General features: G+C 40.5%; 1 protein-coding gene across 1 annotated transcript in view; it reads right to left on the reverse strand.

The window, feature by feature from the left end:
• The window catches only part of LOC128520591 (immunoglobulin superfamily member 1-like), a 283,702-nt gene that overhangs the window by 16,489 nt on the left and 243,601 nt on the right, over positions 1-23,612 (reverse strand). The window contains 5 exon segments of the mRNA XM_053494902.1: positions 1,163-1,387; positions 4,855-5,161; positions 7,707-7,804; positions 10,472-10,732; positions 17,089-17,343. Coding sequence (XP_053350877.1) covers positions 1,163-1,387; positions 4,855-5,161; positions 7,707-7,804; positions 10,472-10,732; positions 17,089-17,343 — 1,146 coding nt within the window.

The raw sequence follows: 23,612 nt of genomic DNA on the forward strand, positions 1-23,612 counted from the left end.
ATTCTATTGTATCATTTCCATTTCAAAAGTTATCCACATAGGGTTTTAATTTGTGCATTCTGGGACTTACCAATGTCTGTAGTATGGGTTAAATAATGCCCTTTCAGAAAAGCTAACAGACCTTTAAACACAAAAGTGAATAAAGATTTCATGTTTACTTTTAAACTTCATAGTAATGTCTAACCTCAGCTTGTTGGTCTAAGTGACCACTAGCTCAAAGTGGGACAGTGCTCCGCCCATTAATCCATGCTTCTAATACCAAGTAAACTGGAATATATATACACACACATACATACACTGTTTTTGTGTTTATTTCACATTTTATTTAATTTACCTGGTTAATTTAATCGGTCGACTCCTGGACTTTTGTACTTGTAGTAACGTTAAATCGTGTAAAATTGCTGCCAGTATTAGGGATTATATACTGATAACGTTACAAACGTGTGATAAAGTGTTACCAGTATGTCAGGAACATGTGCTAATGCCCAGTTTCATACGAGGGCATATAGTTTTAGTGATATTACATTACTTACACGTTAGAAAGTCCAGAAGGTTTTAATCATAACTATAAGTACACTACAAACATCACTCACTCCAAACTGGCCGTTCTATGTTTAGGTCACTTTCCTATTAATTTATACATCGTTAACCAACGGTACTTAAATATAATTAATTTCATTTTATTCGGCACAGCCGACTTAGCGTAGAAACTCCGGTGTTTTTGAAAATAACCGCGTTAGTTTGCTAATGCTAAGTAATAGTGTATAGGTGTTTTTAGCCAGCAAACACGGACGCAAAATTTAATGTGCAAAGTAGTTGTTCCTGACATAAATCAATCGTTTGCTCATGGAAGAGATACATTTAACATAGAAATGACATGAGTTTGCTTTCTTACCTTATATTTTCTTTGAAAAACGATGGCCGCCAGCAGAACGGGATTCAGTCCTCGATAATACTACGTCACGAGGTCACGTGACACGGCGAACTTTTGGTTTAAAGTAGAAATTGTCCTTTAAATGAACTAATTAAATTTAGGTTTAACCAGGAGCTGAAATGTTTGCTTTTACGCAACGTACAAATATCAGTTTCGTATAGGAAATTTATTTTTTCCCATTAGATCAATGTAGAAAACATACTTTGTATCAATGACACAGCAGTTTACTTTTTTCAGTGTACTGACCTCCATCAGAGACTCTAACTAATCTAATGGTGTAGGAGTAGGGGTAGTAGTACTGTGCTGCAGTATCAATCTCAGTGCTCTGTGTGGGTGTGATCCAGTAAAACTTCCATCCAGCAGACTGCACATTCAGTCTACAGGTCAGAGTCACTGAGTTTCCTTTCAGGACGTCTCCTTTAGGACTTGATGTGAGTTCAGGTTGAGGTTTTTCTGTTAGAGATTAAATACAGTATCAGAATGTGAAGTAGTCTTTACTACACAAATTACCTCTACAGTAAAACACTATTACTCTCTCAGTGACGACACTAAACACCTCAGGACTAATGTCACATTGTTTATGAATTTTTAAGTTATTTAAATGATGAGAATAAAAATCTATAGAGATAATAAATGTAAAGCATCAATAATATCAAAGTGAGAGTCAGACAATAACTGCTATGTGATGATGTAACTCTCTAATCTCTCTATATCAATTTATCTTAATGTGTGTATGAAGCAAAAATTATTTTGGGAACATAGAACACAAAATGCAAATCTTTACTGAAAGACATATTGGGAAACTTTAGAAATAATATTTTGTAAACTTGTTTTGTCTAAAAGTGAATAAATCAGTGTAGTGTCGCCACCTTACAGACAAACACATAAATAAATGTACATAATGAGCACACGTAACAGAGCGTCACACACACAAGAAAAACTATACACACAATTGAGGGACACACTCAAACACTCACACACACACACACACACACACACGCACACTGAGTGAGATGTGTCTTGACCTTCTGGGCCACCGTACGTCTCCTATACAATCTGTATTTAACACGATGTCATCATAATGAAATTCCTGATTAAACTGAGGTGTAAAGCTCTCTGTGTTTACTGATAGTTTTCCTTTACACATGATGATTATAAACATTGTGTTAAATCTACACATCTGTGTTCATATATAAAATAAAACTCTATTCAGGGATTAAGATCTCGTTTTCTTATACTGAGAAATCATGGTGGAGATCTTGACAATCATATTATTATTATTATTATTATTATTATTATTATTATTAACAGTACACAGTCTGATCATGTGCTGCAGAAAATGTAAATGCACAGCTAAACTTCTCATGACTATCTGACCTCAACACTTACACATTTACCTGATTTGTGTGTTTTCACTTATTTAGACCTAAATTCAACCTTTTTTTAATTTACTGATAAAGAATAATCATTTAGTTTAAACACATGATGATTCCAGTTTAAAATTATGTTTTAAATAAAATTCAGTAGGTCACTCTTTAAAACACTGATGTTGAAAGTCTGACATGTTGAACAGATGAACGCTGCTCATGACTTGAGTGACATCATGAAAGAAAAGTTGGTTTAAGTTCAGGACTAGAACTGAGTTTAACTGAGATTCTGTTTTTGGTAAATTCCATTCTGAGCAAAACATTCACACACAACTTTCTCAGAATCCCAGTGTTTGTAATGTCACTGTTTAATAGCACACTCAAAAAAATGAACATGGCTACCTGTTACATGTACTAAAATGTAATATGTGTTTTGTACATAATATTTTCATGTTTCCAAGATGAACATGAATAAATTATGTTGTATTTACATGAAATTCAACAACTTAACATGTATTGGATTTAATCATGTTGAGATAAACCAAAGAGATCTTGTCACTATGAAAACCGGAAATAGCAAAACCGGAAATCTCGCGAGAAGACATCGCGAGAAGAGAACACAGCGTGTTGAGAAGACAAATGTTTGGCGGGCGTGTGGAAAAGGTAAGCAGGAATTAATTCCCATCTTTCTAAATAGAAACGAAATACTGAACATAAATGTCACCTTCTGTTTAGCGATGTTTAGTCATGTTATTTTGGTTTAAGCTATTTCTTGTATTTTTAATCACACTTAAAATATCGAGGGTTATATGCGCGTGCTTAATCTGCGGTTCGGTTCTGGTTTCGGTCTGTTCTCATGAGTTGTGAAGCGAGAGAAAGAAAGTATAAATATTGGTCATTTGATAAATTAAGTATCATGAATTTTAATTAAATCTATTTCTGTATTTTTTCACAGGAGTTTGTGAGTGAAAGTGTCCTGTCTGCATCTGACTTCAGGAGTTTCCTGACCAACCGTCTCTAACGGTCATATTTAAGTCATAACGGACAGTTATAAAGTACAAAACGCTTCTGTTGGTGTTAAATTGTTTTTCTATGATTAATACTTATTTGTAGTGTTTTATGTTTTGTACATCTTTTCAAATTGAGACTTCATTTGTAACTTGCTGCTGGTGTAAAATAAAAATCTCTGTTTTATCCTGTTTGTCTTATGCTTCCTTCCTTCACAGAATTCTGTTGACCAGGGCTTGAAATTTAAATTTACTTGAGTTGGATCAACTTAATTTACAACTGAAAAATGTGTTGTACCAACGCTATTCATTTATGTTAACAGTATTAAATTATGTTGGACGCAGCTGTAGTAAATAAGTTAAATGAACCTAATAAAATTAATTTGACTGAACCTAAGAACATTAAGTTGGGCGAACAAAATTGCTTAATGTTGAAAGAAAGCCATTAAATCAGGTGGAAATTCTTTCCATAATTTAATTACGTTCATTCAACAAGTTATTTTTTTGAGTGCAGTTTATTAAAGTGGAAAGTGATTTCTCAAGTGTTTTTCTTTTCTTTTTAAACCCATCGTTCCTTCACTTTTCCTCAGTGCTCATTCCCTCTCACTAGTTAGTGACGTCACTCAGAGGAAACTCGAACTGTCCTCTTTCACCTACAGGAGCTCAGAGACGCCCAACACTGGCATCAGTTACGTCTCAGTGAACGTGGCAGAGAAAACTGGAATCAATCAAAGTCAGACACCAAAGTCCCTGTAGTCCACATGTAGCTGTGACATCATCAGGTCTAAATCTCCTGATCTACTGAACACAGGGCAGGAAACATCTAACGCTTTTCACCTGTGACTCTTTATTAACTTTATTTATTGGTGTGTGTTTGTGTTGGCAGGAGAGAAAAAAACAGAGCAAAGAAAATGTGTGTGTGTGTGTGTGTGTGTGTGAGTCAGAGTTACTGTTGATTGTAAATGTTACAGTGATGTAAGTTATTCTGTACACAGTTTATATGCAGTATAATGTGTTTTCTCCATCATGAAATTTAATGACTGAGCCGAAGTGTAAAGTCTGATGTGTCTGTGAATTAGCTTTTTTCAAATTATGTTTATTAAATCATATCTCAAATTCTGAACCATGCTGCATACCTACTTGGTCAAAGTGAATAATTTATGTATTTCCTGTAAAAGCACAGCGTTGAAATGTTTAAGTCTTAAAAAAAATTATAAACCTGACAGTAAAATCCCCCTGACTGATAGATGACGAGAAATTGGTTCTTGTTGATATCAGTTACTGTATTTCCTAAAAAATTCCTAAAATAAAAACTGAGAAAAAAAATGACACACTTATGAGTATAAATAATATCTTGTAGTGATTCTTTACAAATCAAATAATTACCTTACTTTAAGAGAGGAAAGTGAAAATCAAAAGAAACAAACAAGACAAACATTGTAATTAGACTTTGTTCCTTCTACCATAAAATCTAAAACTAAATATAAAACTAGTGAAAAAGTTTACATTAACAAGTAATAACACACACACACACACACACACTCACCTGATACAGAGAGTGTAACAGGATCACTGATCTGTGAGAGCTGAGAGTCTCTTCTCCTCCCTCTGCAGGTGTATTTACCCCCGTCAGAGTCTCTAACTGAGCTGATGATCACCTCCTGTGTTGTGTCTCGTAGCTGTGTGTTATTATTCTTATACCAGCTGTATGTCCACTCAGTGTCTCCTCCTGTCAGTGTGTCACACCTGAAAGTCACTCTCTCTCCTCTGTACAGCTGTGTATCAGGCTTTATAATCACCACAGGTTTATTCTCTGTAAGGGGGAATAAATTAAAATAAATACACAACTTCATCTATTACTTAATCAAGTATTAACATTTTAAAAATTTAATTCCACGTTTGTTCCCACTGAGAGTGTAGATACAGTAAATCTGTTCACATGTAAATGATTAAACTCTGTCACACAACAATCACTACTGATGAAGTAAATGTAGATCACAATTTTAAATACAGACTCGACACTAAATAATCATCTTACTGTACTGACAATTCACATCTTCTACACTATCTGTGTCTAAACTACAGTGTGTTTGCTCTCGTACACTAATTTAATCAGTAAATCAGTCTTTCTCTGATAATTAACCCGACCGTGTTGCTATTAAACTGATTATTGTAACAGATTGATGTGCAGTTGTTGATTATGGTACAATGAATCCCATTTAATTTCACTGAAAAAGACAAAACATAGAGCAGTGTTTAACTGGAAACGCTTCACTATAAAACTTTCAACTGTTTTTCTTTAAATAAAGAAACTTTATATATTTTTTGTAATGTTGATATTGTTTCTCTTTTTCAGTACAGTACAGTGGCTTCTAAATCATTTAACTGAGTATTTTTTTAAATAATTTATTCATTACAACTCAGAAACATATTTTTCATAAAGACTTTGCAGTGTCTCTGTGTGCAGCTGGAGGACGAGAGTGTCTCAGCAGTGTCTCTGTCTCTAGAGAGAATACAGTGTAGAGACACACCTGTGACACGACTTACTGAGTCACTGTCATAGTGGATGTGTTTAGTGCTGCATCAGAGTATGAACGAGGAGTGTGTGTGTGTGTGTGTGTGTGTGTGTGTGTGTGTGTGTGTGTGAGTCGTCTGCTTACTGTTACAGCACTACAGTAAATGATGATGTCACAGTGTATACACAGTGTTAAAGACTGAGCGCTACAAGAGGAGCTAAGCTAAGGAGGAGCTACTGTACTTGACCATATAACACACACCCACATGGACTGGTTAACGTTGCCGGAGATTTCAACCATGCAGATCTCAGATCAGTGTTTCCTAAACTCCATCATCATGTGGACTTTGCAGTGAGAGGAGAAAACACACTGGATGTTGTTTACACAAACATTCCTGGCGTGTAGCAGACAAAGCCCCGCCCTCATCTCCACTACTCACACCACATCTCTGTTATGTTAATTCCAGCACACACACACCTCTAGTCAGGTTCTCCAAACTTCCCAGCAGGAGCGTCTCTGTCAGGGAGACTGTAACTAACGGTGATTTCACTAACTTGGAGGAGAACATGACATCAGTGACATCACGGTCTCCAAGACCATCACCACATGAACACACCTCACACACACACACACACACCTCACACACTCTTTACCCTTCTGCCATTTGGTGCCAATGGTGATCAAGCACTCAGGAGCACATGACCAGTTTAATATAAACTATCAGACTTCTCAACATCAAGGGAATGGACACACACACACACACACACACACACACACACCTAACTGGATACCAGTCCATATTAGTCTCTTTGTGTTGTTGTTCTTTCGGCTGCTCCCGGCAAGGGGTCGCCACAGAGGAATATCCAGTCCGCACTACAACTTGGCACAGGTTTTACACTGGATGCCCTTCCTGACGCTACACTCCCATTTTCTATTCGGGCTTGGGACCGGCACTGCATCCAGTGGCTGGGGTTTGGGCACTGGCTGGGAATCGAACCCAGGCCTTATGCATGGCAGGCGAAACACCTACCACTGAGCCACCAGTGCCCTATTCCATATTAGTCTCTTTATAATTGTGTATTTTTCCACATTTAAATGATTGAGATCAAACAAATTTTAATATTACACACAGATAGCCCGAGTAAATACAAAATGCATTTGGTTAATCACAATTTATTCATCATTTAGCAAGAGGGGCAATTACTTTTTCCCATATGGCCAGGTAGGATTAAAATAAAATCATCAGTTTAAAACCGCTGTTTGGATTTATTTAGATTATCGTTGTGTAATATAGAAATTTGCTAGATGAGATCTCTATCATTAAAGTTTTAAGTGTGACAACTCTGGGGAAAAATTCATGGAACTCTACATATAAAACAGAAAGAGAAAAAAATATATATGAGGGGCGTTCAAGTTAAACTGGGTGAAAACTTGTGGTTATTTCTCGAGGATGAACGCATAAAAACCAACTATCGGTTTGCAAGTGTCACACGGAAGTGAGCGGGACCTGAAACGTTAAGAGAAGAACGACCCCCACCCCACCACCAGCAGAGACACAAACAAAGCAGAAATTAAAAATATATATTAACTACCTTTAATAGTGAACATCCTGTTCACAACTATAATCATCATGGCACTGAAATAATGAGTCATGACATTTTCAGACCCTTCCTTTTTTTTCTCAATTTTTTGGATTTTTTCCAGATTTTCTCCCTAATTTAGTCGTGTCCAATTCCTCCCCATTGCTTGCTGTTTGACATGCAATGCAAAAGTAGGGGTTATGATCAGTAAAAACAGCGTCAGTACTGAAACCAATGTAAACTTCAAATGTGCAAGTAGAAGCGCGAGGGGTTCTGCTTGCACTTCAAAATTTAAAGTTTACATTGGTAAACTTCTTGTCCACCTCAAGTTTAAAAGCCCTCGAAAAAGACAGGTGCACTACATAAAAGCGATTTAGCAGACTCAAACGCCACTTCACGACTAGGGGACATCAGAAAACATAACAGAGGCAAAATAACATCAGAGAAAAATTGTCAAAAGCTTCTGTAATAGCCTGCCATGCCGAGAAAGTGTCCAAGTTCTCTTTTTGTTTTGTGTAACAGTTGCCTTAAATTTGGCACCTAGTGGGTGAACTGTACCTTGTCCTACCTGTTTATCACAAGGTACACAATGGTGGCATGACCAAATTCACATTTTGCTAAGTTTAATGTTAAAGAAGCTTTCTAAAGGCGAGAAAATACACAGAACGAACATGTGCATGTGAAGTATCAGAAAATACTACCACATCACCAAGAACCTGCGTCATCAGACGCTGAAATGTGTCAGGTGCATTTCTATTGGCTAATGCCATCACGGTATACTGATGAAAACTGTCCCGGATAATGAAGGCAGAGATTCCAGATGCATGTGGTGTGAGAGGAACTTGCCAGTAACCTTTTAACAGATTTAATACTGTAACACACTGGGGGACAAATACTCATCTTCAAACACTGGATTGTCACTACACGTAAACGAATCTGAAAGATCATCAGCATTCTTCATTTTACAAGCCTGAGTGCGTCACCACACAGGTGCTAAAAACAGATGGAAACTTCATGTGAGATCACTTTCATTCATCTCAGGAACGTCAGTTACAACAGGCAAGTGAAAAACCTTATCACCAGCTAAATTATTACCCAAAATACAGTAAGTGAAACTCCTTAAACTGGCCACAACTAGACTGGTCAGATAAAGGCGAGACACCTTCCAATATAAATGACCGAACGGCTCCGGTGTCTCTCAGGATATGCAGTGGTTTAGACTCAGAATCTGTATCAGAAAGTGAAACCACTCCATCCAGAATAAAATAATCCAGAAAATTTATTCACTGACGAAAGCAAAATTAAGTTCTACCATGCCGTGGTGGTATACGGACTAAAGCCACCAGGTGGCTCCGGCTCTTTCAGCCTTATCTCCTTTTAGTTTCCAGCTCCAAGGTTTGGAACTGTAGCTGCTGAGCTTTATAATGATGTTAACTTACTGTAACTCTAAGTCTAGTTGTTTTAACTGTAGCGCGAGCTATGGGATCTATGCGTGTGTATTAACAAATCCCCAAAAATGTGCTTGTAAGTTTCAAAAGCCGTCAAGGCCAAAATAACAAACAAAATTCCCTCTAGCTAGTCCTGAAGTGAAATACCTAAGCTGCACCAAAAGAAATGAAACTGGACTACAACATACTACCCTTACTCCCCTACTAACCACAAAACCAGGAGAAACAAAGTATAAAGAAAATGGTGTTGACGTCCTACTAAGCAACTAAATACAGAATTATATACAAATATTACAAAATGTATTTACAAAACAAAACAACCAAAACCAAAGAAGTGTGAATACAAAACAAGCAAATGGTCACACACGGGAAAGTCTATTAAATACCAAGCAATCATCTAAAAGGGGAAATGAAAGCATAGTCAGAAAACGTACGTAGAAAGGGGTCAAACATGGTATAATTTTCATAAAAATCATAGAATAAGCACTAAGCAAACACATGGTCTTCAGGACTGTAGTCTGAAGGGGATTAAGTGACCTTTGGGTCTCCTGTTTAACCAATCGTCAATCAATCGGTTTCAGGAAGTGACGCACTGAAGTGGGCAGAACCTGAAACATTAAGAGAAGACACGTCCCCATCCCACCAGCAGCAGAGACACAAGCAAAGTAAAGAAAACAAATATTCAATATCATAACATCCAGCCTCCTCATTCCAGGGAGTTGGCAACCGGGGGTATTGGATTGTGGGAGGAAACCGGAGTACCCGGAGGAAACCCACCAACCACAGCGAGAACATGCAAACTCCATGCACACAGAGACAGGAATTGAGCCTGGCCGGGAATCGAACCCGGACCCTGGAGGAACAAGGCGACAGTGCTAACCACTACACCACCGTACTGTCTCCCTGTAGACACTGACTCTCTAATCTCTCTGTCAGAAATCAGGTTTAATCTGACATAAAATAACAGCATTGCTAACTTGCATATGCTTCCTGAGAGTTGCTCTTAACACTCTGATTATTATTCCGATATAAATCTGGTGAAATATTTTACTATTTTTGCATAATGTACATCTTAATTTTTTAATAAGTATAGTGTATGGCTAATAACTATAACTAAGTGTCTATATGCATATGTATGAACACAAACACACACACACCTGTTATTATTCAACAACTCTTCACACACACTCTAATCTCTCTCATTCTCTCAGACTCTACAGTCTCTTCCACTCAGTGTTTCAGTATAAAATCTCGCCCCTGGTCCTCTTCACTCATTCACACTCAGACTCTCCACTCGAGCATGGTGATGTTTCTGAAGCAGTAACTTTATGAAGACCATTAAACAGCCTCTCAGCAGCTTATTAAAAGAGTTTTACAGGTTTTTGTGACATTTTCCACTAAATCTAAACTAGTGTTGTTCCACTTGATCTCCAGCTCAGCTCACACCGGCCCTGCTCAGCCGTGCTCACACTGTCTCTCTTTAACTTTAATACAATCATCTACAGGAAACACTTCTCTGTGTCTAACTGTGTAAATGTTACTGTATTGTGATGCTGATCACATGGTGTTTATGTCATTAGTGTTGTGCAGAATCACTTAACATAAAGTCTTTTACTCACCAATAACATTTACCCAGAATTCATTACTGGAGTACTCTGGGTTTTCTCTTCCAACATAGCAACTGTATCGACCTCCATCAGAGACACTAACTGGGTTGATGGTGTAGGAGTTTGTAGTCTCAGTCTTAAGGTGATAGCGATCTTTATACCAGTAAAACTTCCATCCAGCAGACTGCACATTCAGTGTACAGGTCAGAGTCACTGAGTTTCCTGTCAGGACGTCTCCTTCAGGGCTTGATGTGATCACAGGTTGAGGTTTTTCTGTTAGAGATTAAATACAGTATCAGAATGTGAAGTAGTCTTTACTACACAAATCACCTCTACAGTAAAACACTATTACTCTCTCAGTGACGACACTAAACACATCAGGATTAATCTCACATTGTTTATGAATTTTAAGTTATTTAACTTTTTGAGAATAAAAATCTATAGAGATATTAAATGTAAAGCATCAATAATATCAAAGTGAGAGTCAGACAATAACTGCTATGTGATGATGTAACTCTCTAATCTCTCTATATCAATTTATCTTAATGTGTGTATGAAGTAAAAATTATTTTATGAATTATAGAACACAAAATGCAAATCTTTACTGAAAGACATATTGGGAAACTTTAGAAATAATATTTTTAACTTGTTTTGTCTAAAAGTGAATAAATCAGTGTAGTGTCGCCACCTTACAGACAAACACATAAATAAATGTAAATAATGAGCACACGTAACAAAGCGGTCACACACACAAGAAAAACTATACACACAATTGAGGGACAAACACTCACACACACACACACACACACACACAAACATTGAGAGAGATGTGTCTTGACCTTCTGGGCCACCGTACGTCTCCTATACAATCTGTATTTAACACGATGTCGTCATAATGAAATTCCTGATTAAACTGAGGTGTAAAGCTCTCTGTGTTTACTGATAGTTTTCCTTTACACATGATGATTATAAACATTGTGTTATATCTACACATCTGTGTTCATATATAAAATAAAACTCTATTCAGGGATTAAGATCTCGTCTTCTTATACTGAGAAATCATGGTGGAGATCTTGACAATCATATTATTATTATTATTATTATTATTATTATTAGTGCTGCAGAAAATGTAATAAAATCAGTATCAGTGAATGAAATGATTTGTGAATCCTCTGTTTATTCTGTTTTTTCATCACAGGTAAACTTCTCATCACTACCTGACCTCAACACTTACACATTTACCAGGCTGCATATTTATTTATGTTTATATACATATAATTTTTATTTATGTTTTCTTGCTAGAGCTGTGTACAGTAGATGAGCATGTGTGTGTTAAATGAGCACAGGTGTGTGTTCTGTGTTTCATTCAGGCCTAAATTCAACCTTCAGCTTATTTTTAAATATTCTAATAACAAAAAACATTTAGTTTAAACTCAAAAGAGACAAAAAGAAAATTAATCCAGTTTTTTTATTCACTATGGTCACGCTTTAAAAATGTCTAACATGTTGAACAGATGAATGATGTTCATGACTTGAGTCGACATCATTAAAGAAACACTGACTGAAGTTCAGGACTAGAATCGAGTGTAAATGAGACATGCTTCCACTAGTTAATGAACTCAGAAGAAACTCTAACTGCCCTCTTTCACCTACATGAGCTGAACAAGGAACAGAAAACTGCATTAATCAACGCCAGATACTGAAGTCCCTGTGTAGCTGTGACATCATCAGACCCAAACACACACACTCACGCATGGCATGTGCACTATGGGAATGCCAATAAGCCTAATCTGAATGCCTTTCATTGTGTGAAGAAACTGGAGTACCTGGAGGAAACCCATCAAGCATGGGGAGAAAATGTCCACCAACTCTTCAAAACGCTGATGCTTGCCTACAAAGCTAAAAATGGCCCAGCACCCACTTACCGTACCACAGTTGTGTTGGACTAATGACACTTAGTTATTAACCTAGTTAACCCAGTGTAAGTATGTATCCAATGATGTAAACTTTAAAGCACTCTTTGTAAGTCGCTCTGGAAAAGAGCGTCTGCCAAATGCCTAAATGTAAATGTAAGTCATTTCAGTGTAGACGGACTTTTCGCTTCATTCTTCCCGAAGGGTAGTAGCGGTTTGTAAACAGTGGAATCTGTGGATAATATGTCGGATCCTACAACAGAAACAATTACTGTTTTGTGAAATGTGTTTCTATATAACTATAGAATATTTATTGAAACAAAAACTGAAGAAAAAAAAAAATATATATATAACGTATTTAAACGTTTATAACTCACAACTAAATTATTCGATAAATTATCATGTAATTAAGTTAGATGATGTATGGAGATGTCTTTATTTATTATTAGAGATGTATTTATTTATTTATTTTTTTATTTAGAAGTAAAAGATGTATTTATTTATTTATAATTATTATTATTTTACAGATTACTAGCCTATAAAATACGAATGGTTTCTTAATTAAATTAAAATGTAAATTATTGTGTCCTATTTATATGATGTCCTCGATAATTAAAGTTTTCTTATCACTCCAGTGATATGTAATGACTTATAGTAAATTATTCATTACCTTTTCCGCTAAACTGAAGATCCGTTGTTCACTTGTTCCCTACACCGCTACAGTTCGCTTTGTGCCTTTGTGTGTGCGCGCATCACATACTGTAGGTGTGTGTGCACGGAGAGTTTGTGTGTATGTGCACGCATTTCATACACTGAAAAAAGTGAAACTGCTGTGTCATTGATACAAAGTATGTATCTACGTTGATCTGATGGAAATTTTAGATTTTCTATACGAAAATGATATTTTTACGTTGCTTAAAAGCAAACAGCGAAGCCCCTGTTTAAACTTAAATGTATCTGTTCACTCAAAGGACATTTGTGCTGTAAACCAAATGTCCGCCGTGTCATGTGACCTCATGACGTAGTATTATCGCGGACTGAATCCCGTTCTGCTGGCGGCCATCGTTTTTCAAAAAGAAAACAACAGGTAAGAAAGCAAACTCATGTCACTTCTATGTTAAATGTATCTCTTCCATGAGCAAATTTATGATTTATGTCAGGAACTACTATGTAGATTGAGTTTTGCGTCTGTGTTTGCTAGATTGTATTTTGTGTCCGTGTTTACCAGCTAAAAACACCTATATTACCTACAGTAGCATTAGCGAACTAACGCGGTTATTTTCAAAAACACCCGAGTTTCTACGCTAAGTCGGCTGTGCCGAATAACATGGAATTAATTACATTTAACTACCATAAAAAATAATAGGAAAGTGACCTAAACACAGAACAAGCCAGTTTAGAGTGAGTGCTGTTTGTACTGTACTTATAGTTATGTCTAAAACCTTCTGGACTTGCTAACGTGTAAGTAATGTAATATCGCTAAAACTATATTCCCTCGTATGAAACGGGGCATTAGCACATGTTCCTGACATACTGGTAACACTTTATCACACGTTTTTAAGGTTATCAGTATATAATCCTCAACACTGGCAGCAATTTTTGACACGTTGATATAACGCTACTACAAGTACAACAGGCCAACCGATTAAATTAACCATGTAAATTAAATGTGAAATAAAACTCAAAACAGTAAATTATTTATATATACAATTATATAAAAACTTCCAATTTGCTTGGTAGTATTAGGTTGGATTAATGGGCAGAGCACTGTCCCACTTTCAGCTAGTGTTTACACAGACCAACAAGCTGAGGTTAGACATTACTGTGTCATGAAGTTTAAAAGTAAACATGAAATCTTTATTCACTTTTGTGTTTAAATGGCCGGTTAGCTTTTCTGAAAGGGCATTACTTTACCCATACTGCAGAAATTAAGTCCTACAATGCACAAATAAAAACATTATGTGGATAAACTTTGAAATGGAAATGATACAATAGAATTGCCGTGAATTTAGTAAATGTCAGTGTAATCTAAATATCCTAAAATAAACTCCCTGAAAATGACGAAGCACTGAAAATTAGTAGTTAAATTATCTGATAATATCAGAGAATAATTTCAGTTGTCCTGCGAAACTGAATTATGTTCATGGGTTTATTGTATTATTAGTAGTGAGCACAAAGCAACAGAATGCAGGTGTGGTGGTGATTCTTTCTATACACACTGTAATTAAGATTTGCTAAGAATTTTTTTGGTTCAATTTTTTTTTTAGGTGAGTAATGAGTTTCTGAGAATTATAACTGCTCCACTTCAAGCAAGATTGCTGGTTTCCTCCTCGAACAAGCAACACTACAAACTCATTGAGATCATCAGAATCAAGGGAGGAATGGTCAGAGAGAAGACCAGAGATATAATCTTCATCTTCAAGTTCTTGATCTTGTATGTACTTGCTCAAAAAAGCAAAAATTAGCTTAGTGTCAAATTATATATATATATATATATATATATATATATATATATATATATATATATATATTAATAAATTAGCCTTGCTTCAAGGTCCAGGTGGCAGCTTTGGTGGTGCTCAGGTTTGAACTTGTGAGCTGCTAATCAGTATACCAACATCCAAAAACTATACAACTACCTCTACCCCTTCATATTGACAAATATGAGGTCATTGGCATTATCAGCTGCAGCACAACCTTTACACAGAACCATTTTTTTTAATCATAGTATGTATTAACATTAATTATATACATGCTCCTAAATCTTGTGGAAAGACTTCACAAAAGAGCTGAAGCTGTTATAGCTCCAAAAGGCCAACATCATATTAAACCCTATGGATTAAGAAGTGGATGTTACTCAGGTTTATACTGTATGCATGTAAAGGCAGGCGAGCCAATACTTTTGGCAAAATAATGTAATATATAATGTGTGTGTGTATGTGTATGTGTGTGTGTGTGTGTATGGCAGTTGTTTTGGCCTATTCATTGACATAATTACATTTAACCTGATGCACCATAATCCTAGGTGTTTTTTTTTTGTTGCACTTATATGGAGCATTAATTTATTTTTACATGCATATATTAGACACTGTTTTGCCAAGTAGAGCAACTTGTTTAACAAATGTCCTTTCATTTATTAGGTTGTTCAGAAAGATGACGCTCAGGCCGGAAAAAACCCTGTTTGTCCCCAGGAGGGAAGAAGACTGTCTTCAGCCACCACATAAAAATCGGGATTGTGACTTATTGAGTTTCCATCAGTCGCACATGAATGTTCCATGTTGTTTGGCCTAAACTTGAGCTATCTTGGTAAACTCAAACACACTTTTGTGACCCTGTAGAATATATTAAAGGAACGTATAGCTTATTGACAGTAAAATATAAAATTTTGGTCACTTCATTTGTCAAACAATTGTCAGATTTTTACATGCGTGGCAAATAGGTTTATACAGTTCTTAAGATTAAGTTATTAAAAATGCATTGTTTTATTTATTTTAATTTTGTTTTCTGTCTTTTAATTGTAGAAATAATAGTACAACAAAAAGAAAAGGTAATGTATCGTTTCAAGAATGGTAATAAATGTTTTTGCAAGAGAACTTGTGTGTTTATTATCTTCATTTTTAAACGTAATTTTTTTTAAATGGTTGCTTACTTCATTTATAAATGTAACTTCTCCACATAAATGAACTTTTTTGGTTTAGAGATAATTAAAAAATTTTATTTCAGAAAAAGACTATATATTGTATAATTCATAAAATTAAGTTTGTACGTAATCATACTTTTAACTTAAGAATAATAAAAAAGATTACTACTATAATTTACTCCTATTACTTTATACTACATGAATGTAAGTTGTTTCTTTCAAGGTAAACACTAAACTTAAATATAATGTTACATTTTAGGTTTTTCTAAAGTAATACTAAGGCATTTTAATAACTTTTGTTTCTGATTTGGGTGGATGAATTTCTTTTGCTTTGGGAAACTTAAAAATCTATTTATATTTAATTAAAATTAAACCTTAAATAATATTCTAACGTTTGATTTGAGAGAAAGAAAAAAAAATGCTTGTACCAACTTGAATTTTTTTTTTTAAGTTAATCCAAAGTATAATTTTCTCGGTGTACTTAAAATTTCAAATGTTTCTAAAGTGAAAATCAAGTTGTTACAAAGTCGAAAAATTTGTTTTACTGGCCTAAGGCGTTGTAACAACTTTTGTTTTTAATTTGGATGGATGAATTTATTTTTGCTTTGGGGAAACTTATATTAACCTATAATATTATATTAGAAACTTATATTTGGGGAAAATATATTAATATCAAATAAAAATTAAACCGTAAATAAACCTATGACATTTGATTTGAGAGAAAGTAAAAAAAATTGCTTGTAACAAATTGAAGCAATTTTTTAAAGTTGATCCAAAGTGTCATTTTTTTCAGTGTATGTAGTTGTTTGAGCAGTTAGTAGTATATATGTATGTGTAAATGTTTCATATATGTGTATGCAAGTGTTTCATATGTGTGTGCATGAGTGAAGTTTGATATGGCGCCTCATACAAATCAAATGATTTGTTTACTTTAACAGAGGAAAATGAAAATCAAAAGTAAACAGACAAACAGGATAAGCATTACAATAAGACTTTGTTTATTTTACAATAAAATTTTAAATAAAATCTAAAACTAGTGAAAAAGTTTACATAAACAAGTAATAACACACACTCACCTGATACAGAGAGTGTAAGAGGATCACTGATCTGTGAGAGCTGAGAGTCTCTTGTCCCTCTGCAGGTGTATTTACCCCCGTCAGAGTCTCCAACTGAGCTGATGATCAACTCCTGTGTTGTGTATCGTAGCTGTGTGTTATTATTCTTATACCAGCTGTATGTCCACTCAGTGTTTCCTCCTGTCTGTGTGTCACACCTGAAAGTCACTCTCTCTCCTCTGTACACCTTTATAATCACCACAGGTTTAGGACTCACTGTAAGAAAAAAGATAGTTTCTTTAACAAATTAAATTTGAACAGGATCATTTAAATGAGTATTAACATTTTAAAACTGAATACAGAATGTATTTAACCATTCAGAGTGTAGATACAGTAAATCTGTTCACATGTAAATGATTAAACTCTGTCACATAACAATCACTACTGATGAAGTAAAATTCATATCTTCTACACTATTAACTCATGTCTGAATTACAATGTTAGCTATATTTATCCTTCATCTTTATAAACTCTGAGTGTCAGCACGAGAACAGAAACTAAAGCTAGGAGACACAATCATGATAGAAATAACTGATTGTGTGTAATTTGATTACATTTTTAACAGGTTCACTTAATAAATTAAAGAAAAATATTGTAGCGTTTTTACCGCTAAGCAGGAACTTGGAGAGACAAGTGAGCTTCCTGGCTGCCCAATGCAATGGCTGGGAGTATTTTAATTGGTTTCCAACACAACGGCACATGCACAATCATAGTCACAAACATAAGACACACGTTCTAGCCCTCACACACACAACCTGGCTGAACCCACTAATTCAAACACCTTTCCCCAACAGGGTGACAACATAACAACCCCTCCCGCAAAGCATGATGGTTCCCAAACGAAACCCCGCCCACGCCACATTGCCCCCACCCGAGCTGTGACCGTCCCCGGTCACCACGGCGCACTCAGTCTAACAGGCGTGACGGTGGTCGGCGCTGGCGTTGGGAACGCCGGAGACTTTTTGCGGGGGAAGGGGGGCCGTCGCCCTCCTCCTGAGGCGGACTGGCCTCCACAGAATCCGACGATGCCCTGGCGTGGGGCTGATAAGGAGCCAGGCGGTCCCTGTGGAGCACGACCAATCGTGACCGCCCCGTCAACCGCACCCGGTAGACCACTTCAGAGAGCTGTGCAACGACCGTGCAGGGGCCCACCCAGTGCGACATAAGCTTAGGTGAAAGCCCCCTTTTCCTTCCGGGGGAATACACCCAAACTTGCTTCCCAGTAGCAAAGTTCCGCCCCCGGCTGTGAGTATCGTGTAACTCGTGGACACGGCACAGTTTGTCTTTCAACGAAAAAAAATAATCCAAACCCGGTTTCGTGTGTAAATCCACTTGTGGAGGGGGCCCGAACACCAGATCCACAGGCGTGCGCAACTCGCGACCGAACATTAACGCAGCTGGCGTCAGTTGTGAGGACTCCTGCACTGCGGTACGATAAGCCCAAAGCACGAGAGGCAAATGCTCGCCCCATACTTCTGCCGGTCGCTGGTAAGCACGGCGAGTTGGGTGGTGAGTGTTCGGTTGAAGCGTTCCACGAGGCCGTCACTTTGTGGATGCAGGGGCGTGGTGCGGGTCTTTTTCACCCCGAGGCGCTCGCACACCGCCGCAAACACCTCCGCCTTGAAGTTACGCCCCTGATCGCTGTGCAACTGCTCCGGGACGCCGAATCGGCTGAACACCTCATCCACCAGCACTCGAGCCGTGGTGGAAGCGCTCTGATCAGGAACAGCAAATGCCTCCGGCCACTTAGTGAAATAATCCATGGCCACCAGCACATAACGATTCCCGCGATCGGAGATGGGGAACGGCCCCAGAATGTCCACGCCCATACGTTCCATGGGCGCCCCCACCCGAAAGTCTTGCAAGGGTGCTCGTGAGCGCTGGGTAGGGCCCTTCTTTGCCGTGCAGACGTCGCATCTGTGAACAAAAAGTTCACTATCAGTATGACAGCCCGGCCAGTAGAACCGAGCACGCAACCGCCGCAGTGTTTTAGTTACCCCGAAGTGTCCCGAACCTGCATGCCCATGAACCATTCCCAGCACACATGCCCGCAAAGTCCGTGGCACCAGCAGCTGAAAAGATTCGCCAGCGCCACATGGCCGTTCCCACTGGCGGTAGAGTAAACCCCCCGCAACGCTAGTCGGTTAAACTGCGAGTGGAGAGCTTTTTCCTCTGGTCCCAGGTGGGCAACGGCGGCATAATCCGGTCTCTGGCCCGCCTTAACCCAACCTAATACCCGCTGCAGTGCCGGGTCCTTCTCCTGCTCGACCATTAGCTGCTCGCAGTCCATCTGTGGCACAGGCGAAACGACCACAGGCGATGGTTTAGGTGACGCAGTAGTCCAGCTGCACGCCGGCTCGGACGGCGGATTAGTGACGGAGGCTCCGGAGGACTGCGCAGGGAGGATGTTCTCATTCACGGGGGTCGGGAAGTGTTTGGTGTCGCGATCACCCACGCGCTCTTCAACCCGCTCGCAGTGCCGACAACGCTCTTTGCTACACGGCCGTCGGGACAAAGCATCGGCGTTAGCATGCAATTTCCCCGCTCGGTGCTGAACGGTAAAGTGATAGTCCTGCAACCGCTCGAGCCAACGCGCTAACTGCCCCTCGGGCTCTTTAAAACTAAGCAGCCACACTAGCGAAGCGTGATCGGTCCGCAGCAAGAAGGATTGCCCGTATAAATACGGCCTAAAATGCTTAAGGGCCGCGACGACCGCTAGCAGCTCGCGCCGCGTGACGCAGTAATTCTTCTCCGGCCCAGACAACGCGCGGCTGAAGTAAGCGACAACACGCTCTTTGCCCCCGGCAACCTGAGACAGGACGGCCCCCAGCCCTACATCGCTCGCGTCCGTGTCGAGAATAAACGTACGAGCTATATCAGGATATTCGAGAACGGGCGACGTAACCAGAGCTTCCCGTAACCGAGTGAACGCACGCGCGTGCTCCCTGTCCCAGCGAAACGGCTGGTTCTTTCTCGTGAGTGCGTGCAGCGGGCTGGCGATCGTAGCAAAATCCCTCACGAACCGGCGATAGTACGACGCTAACCCGAGAAAGGTGCGTAGCTGCGACACATTTGACGGCTCAGGCCAATTCTGTACCGCGGCAATTTTGGCTGGATCGGTGGCAATCCCTTGAGCGCTAATGACGTGTCCCAGAAAGACAGTTTCTTGCCGCAACAGCTGGCACTTTTTGGGATTGAGCTGCAAATTCGCCCGCCGGATAGCCAAAAATACCTCCCGTAGGTTAGCTAGAGCGACTTCAAACTCCCTGCCGTGCACCAGTAAATCGTCCAGGTAGACGACACATCGGTTGCGAGGAATATCGGCTAACACCTTCTCCATCAGCCGTTCGAACGTAGCCGGAGCGTTACATAGGCCGAACGGCATGCGCCGGAATTGCCATAGCCCTTGCCCGAATGAGAACGCGGTTTTAGGTCGCGCTTCCGGGGCGAGCTCTACTTGCCAGTACCCGCTTAGCAGATCTAGCGAGCTAAACCACGCCGAGCCCGCAACGTGTTCTAGCGCGTCATCTATTCGCGGCAACGGATAGGAATCTTTGCGCGTCACCTCGTTTAGCCGCCTGTAATCGACACAAAACCGCCACGATTCGTCCTTTTTGCGCACCAACACAACCGGTGAAGACTACGGTCCGGACGCTGGCTCTATTACGCCCGCGTCGGCCATCTCACGTAGCTTTTGTTCAGCGATAGCTCGTTTAGCTAAGGGCACACGTCTCGGATGTAGCCGAACTGGAGCTGCGTTACCCGTATTAATCGTGTGCTGCACCAAATCGGTATGAGTGCACTCGCGCTCGTCAACCGCGAAAATGTGAAAATGTCCACGAATTCGTGTAACAGGGATTTCACGGTGTCGGCCTGTGTCTGACTTAGCCCTACGCTGCTACGCCGCCAAAGCTCGGCCATGATTCCCGTTCGATCTACTACCGGATGTTTACATGGTGTGCCTACCGGAAGTTCCGCCCCCCCTGGTGCGCTCTACTAACATGTCCGGCTGCGCTTTGGGCACTAGCAACCTGGCTAACCCGAAGCTACCACGCAACGTTCCGTCATCGAGATTCAATACGGCCCCCCACCTTTCCAAAATATCCAACCCCAAGATACAATCATCCTCAATGTCGGCCACAAAGAATGGATGAAAAACAATGATTGCACCTACTTGTATTTGCACTGTGCGGCAGGCCCGTAACTCCAGATAGCTCCCCGAAACGGTGCGAATGTTCACAGCTGGAGCCGGCAGCATACGACCGCGATCGCCTTGTGCTAGCACTCCCCAGCGCAGCAGCGAAACGGTAGAGCCGGTGTCCACGAGCGCTCGTAGCGAAACGTTGTCCAGGCCACAGTTAACGTAGACCCCCGCGCGATTTCCTACACGTCCTGACCGGAGGTTGAGACCGGCACTCGGGGAAACAAGGAAAGCTGTGGGAGGCGGCTTCCCCTCGGCGCCCCCTGAAGCTAGTTTAACGGCTGCTGGGGTACGTTGTCCTCAGGCCTGAGAGCATTGCAGCGGTAATCCGGCGGTCCCTGGCCAGGTTCACCTACCGAGCGGCCCCGAGCAACGGGAGGTCGCTCGGCTCTTTCGCCGTAGCGTTCCGCCAAGATGGGCTCGGCGCGCTCAGCCTCGTGCAGCGCCTCAGCCAGGGAAGCCGGTGCCGCTAACCGGATGCGCTCACGAAGCCGCCACGGACGGATTCCTCGCAGGAACGCACGGCGCGCTAGCTCCTCCTGCTGGGCGGGCCCGAACTCCGGGTAGCCTCTGCGCGCGAGAGACCTCAGGTCCATGGCGAACGCCCCCAGTGGCTCAGAGGCGCTCCGCACGCGGGTTGCCAGCTCCTCGCCCGCGGCCTCGTTACGGTCTCCTGCGCCGAAGCGGAAACAGAGCGACTGCTGCAGCTTCAACCAATCCCCCCGCTCATCAGCCCGGAGATCTTGCAACGCACGCAGCGCATCACCCTCCAACGAGAGGGCCACCCGGACGGCTGTTTCTGCCGGGGACCAGCCCGCGAATTTGGCGGCTAGCTCTACTTGGGCGATGTACGCGTGGGGATCGCCGGCGCCGTTGTAGGCCGGTAGGCGCAGCTGCAGGTCGCTTCGCTGGCGGACGGGGCACGGAGCTGTAGCTTGCTCCGGTGCCGGCGCCGTGTCACTGGAGGAATCCTCTCCGAGGTCCAATGCCGGAACCTGGAACGCGCCGCTCCGGTCCGGACGCCGCTCTTTGCCCGCGCTGGCCCCATCAGGGAGGGTCTTCTTCCTCCTCAGCTGCTCGGCGGCCTATTTGGATCCTCCGGATTTCCTCCGGGGTGCGCTCTAACTCGCGACTCTCCATCCCACTTCTGACACCAATTGTAGCGTTTTTACAGCTAAGCAGGAACTTGGAGAGACAAGTGAGCTTCCTGGCTGCCCAATGCAATGGCTGGGAGTATTTTAATTGGTTTCCAACACAACGGCACATGCACAATCACAGTCACAAACATAAGACACACGTTCTAGCCCTCACACACACAACCTGGCTGAACCCACTAATTCAAACACCTTTCCCCAACAGGGTGACAACATAACAACCCCTCCCGCAAAGCATGATGGTTCCCAAACGAAACCCCGCCCACGCCACAATATAGTGCCAGAAGCACACACACACACACACACAAACACCTCTCCATAACTCCTCACACACACTCTCCCTCTCAAATCTCTCTCATTCTCTCAGACTCTACAGTCTCTTACACTCAGTGTTTCAGTATAAAATCTCGACCCTCCCCCTCTTCACTCATTCACACTTAGACTCTCCACTCGAGTATTTTCTGAACAGTAACTTCCTGAAGCCACCTTTAGATCCTCTGAGTGACGTGTTAAAGGGATTTTGTGACAGTTTTCAGATAAACCAGGGGCCTCATGTACAAAGACTTGCGTTGGATTCATACTAGAACATTGCGTACAGACAAAGCTGTAAATGTGCGTACACAGTAAAAAAATCTGATGTATGAAACACTGCATACGCGGAATCCCACGCATATTCTCTTTGTACGTCTGAATTAACGTGAAATTGAGTGCACATGCACGAGCGCAAAACCCCTCCCTGCCTCCTCCTCCGTATAAATATGTTAATGACTCCACTTTGGCAAAACCAAATGAAAAAGCAATGGCAAAAACAAGCAAGAAGAGAAACTTCACAGAATGTGAATTGGAGGTGCTCCTACCGGAGGTAGACCGGAGAAAAACTGTTATTTGCAAGTTTGTCCTCCGGAATTAATAACAAAATAAAAAAAAAAACTTGAGCTGGAATAATATCTTTAAATACATCACTCACCAAGAAGCCACCCATCGCGCACCCTGCCACCTTGGAACCTCATCCCAACCATGCTGTTTGTGAGGATGAATAAATCATGGGTTGAGCCAGGCCACCTTGCCACAATATTTGTTAGGCGCATTTAAGCATCACATATTATTTGCACACTTATTAATTGGAAATG

This window comes from Clarias gariepinus, chromosome 1, assembly GCF_024256425.1.
Source record: "Clarias gariepinus isolate MV-2021 ecotype Netherlands chromosome 1, CGAR_prim_01v2, whole genome shotgun sequence".
In the NCBI taxonomy this organism is placed as follows: Eukaryota; Metazoa; Chordata; class Actinopteri; order Siluriformes; family Clariidae; genus Clarias; species Clarias gariepinus.